Below are 2,607 nucleotides of genomic sequence, written 5' to 3'. Positions count from 1 at the left end.
CCTTCTGCAAAAGAAAGTGGAATTCTAGATCATTTTAAAATGAGAGCTATGAGACAGAAAAACTGAGGAAGATCATGTTCTTGATGGATAATACAACAGTGTTATCAGGTCACATAAAATACCTTTGCACTATTACTCTTTTCCACTCTGAGGACTTTCAGAAAAATAACTAAGAGAAGCTGAGATGAGGACTAGGAGAAATAAGGAGCAGGATTATTACAAAATATGGAATTTAATCTTGCCTTAGGGCTTTGGTTTTATCCTTTTATTGCAAAGGATATTCTGTTTTTCTCTTAGTCAAGTAAAGGGACAGTACGAAACATATACATAGGTTTTGAAAGGTCTGTGGAAAGGATGTTGTATGGTCTCACACAGGGTATTTGGTGTACAATGTGCCTAAGATTTGTAAATTCATATACAACAATTAATAAAATAGCAAAAAATTTTTGAGCACCTACTATGGACCAAGCCAGTTAGTGCTGATAAAATATCACATCATAACTATGCCATTGTTTTGATAGACTGTAAAGACATTGCTTTCTCTCTTCATCTTTACTTCTCAAGTAACCTGCCTACGAATGCCCTTTGTGCCACGAATAACTAGTAAGAATGAGGATGTCTTCTCAGAACCTTGTTCTCCTCTCTTCTGGGCATGCTGCTAGATTATATCCTCCAGTCTATTTGCATCTAGGTGGGGCCAAATGATTAAATGCTGGCCAAGAAAAAGTGGTGGAAGTGATGCAGGCTACTTCTGCACTCTCTTGAGCTTCCTTTCTGTAGGCTGGATGGAGAAGATCCAGTGATGGATTCCAAGGCCATAGAATATGGAGAAGGCACTAGACAGGCGGAGTCTGGGTCCCACACTGGTGAGCAGAACTACCTTTACATTGGTCAGTTAGAGGCAGCTGTGGACGGAATTGGAACCTCTGACTTTGGTGTGGTCATGTTTTTCCAGTATTACGTCAAAGAGCAGGGGGACAGGGTCTATACGGTGAAGAAACTTGACCCTATGGGACAAGAGACCTGCTCCACCCATCCTGTTCACTTCTCCCCAGATGACAAATATTCTCGACACCAAATCACCATCAATAAACGCTTCAAGGTGCTCATGACCCAGCAACCACGCCCCATTCTCTGAGGATGTCTTAAAATTTCATGTCTCTTCTGCTGCCTGCTAGCCCTTAAGAGACTTCCTGAAACCAAGCTCTTCAATCTGTGAGTCCTGAAGCCTTCCTATGACCCTTGCTCTTTGGAATCCGGTCTCATTATTGCTTTTGATCATGCTTGTTGTGAGGCAATCGCAGTAGCATCCTTCTTAAAGGGAAGAAGTTTAAATCTTCTTTTCATACTTTGAATCACTGCCAGGTTATTAAAATGATTTGAAAGAATAAAAGTACTACCCTTACACCTCATCTTGTAACGTGAACAGAAAACACTCTTGTTGAACTAAGCTCACTGAAATTTTGGAGTTGTTTGTTTTACAAGCTAACATTGCTTACCCTGACTAAAACAGTATGAATGTTTCTTTACTAACATAGAAATGACTCAAAATAGTAAGAGTAGCTAACATCTGTTCAATATTAACTAAATGCAAGGACTGAAGCTTAGAGAGGATAAGTTACTAGACCAAGGTCATGAGCTAATGAGTGACAGAATCAGCATTGAAAGCAGGGCAGAATGACCTTGAAGTCATGCACTTAACCATTTTGTTTTGATATTTTCCTATGAAATATAACATTTATTATAACTGTTTTTGTATTATAGAAGTAAATCATGGGTGAAGTTTGCTTCAACTGTTTTTGCTCTAATCATCATAAAATAACCTTGTGATAAGTAGCTATAAGTAACTATAATTTTCATAGCTGAAAATCTCTGTCCTTAGGTCATCAGGTACTCATTTCAGCACTTGAAACAATATAAATAGATAGGTATCATCTTTATGGTTTTCTTCCCCAGCTGGGCCAGAATACCTCAACCGAGACATAACACAACAGGTCCACCCACTTTTCTGTTTTTGATTTGGCAGGATTACTTTTTATTCCCATTAGTTCCACATCACCCATGTTACTCTGTGCATTCCAACGGTCAAAGGAGTATGGCCTCTGAGTCCCAATGGTCACAATCCTAATGGTGATGGTGGAGGTGGTCTGTGTGAGTTTGGGTGGTCGGGGCTAGGAGAAATGTCAGATAAGTGGCAAGATGGGTCTGGTAACCCACTACATTTTTGTTCCATGGGAATCCATTCTTTGTATTTCTTGTTTGTTGGAGCCTCCTGAAGAACATTATTTTTCTATCTCCGAAGTAAAATGTATACACTCAAACTTCATTGACCTTAAGGAATTTTAAGTATGACTATATGGGTTCCTTGTAGAAAAACCACTTTTAAAGTGTAAAAAAAAAAAAGGTTTTTTTTAAAGCTAAATTAGAAACAAAAAGATCTGAAAACTCTGGAACCTATACATATAGAAATCGTTTTTTGGGGGCCATATGTTCCTCTTTGTAATACAAATGTGTCGAAAGAGCAAATATCTGCAAAAATCAACTACAAAGAATACCATGCGAGTTAATGCATATCAAGCCATTCAGTCACGAAAAAAATTTGGAGTA

At 38.4% G+C, this 2,607-nt stretch overlaps 1 protein-coding gene across 1 annotated transcript; it reads left to right on the top strand.

Moving 5' to 3' along the window:
* Positions 1-943: 943 nt before the first annotated feature.
* Positions 944-1,138, top strand: LOC307061355 (H/ACA ribonucleoprotein complex subunit 3-like; the record flags this gene model as incomplete). Its single annotated transcript, XM_079716463.1, has 1 exon — positions 944-1,138. The coding sequence occupies one exon, from the start codon at positions 944-946 to the stop codon at positions 1,136-1,138; it is 195 nt and encodes a 64-aa protein (XP_079572589.1).
* Positions 1,139-2,607: the final 1,469 nt, after the last annotated feature.

This window comes from Hyperoodon ampullatus (genome assembly GCF_949752795.1).
Source record: "Hyperoodon ampullatus genome assembly, chromosome: 12".
Classification (NCBI taxonomy): Eukaryota; Metazoa; Chordata; class Mammalia; order Artiodactyla; family Ziphiidae; genus Hyperoodon; species Hyperoodon ampullatus.
This window is presented reverse-complemented; position numbering and strand designations above follow the sequence as displayed.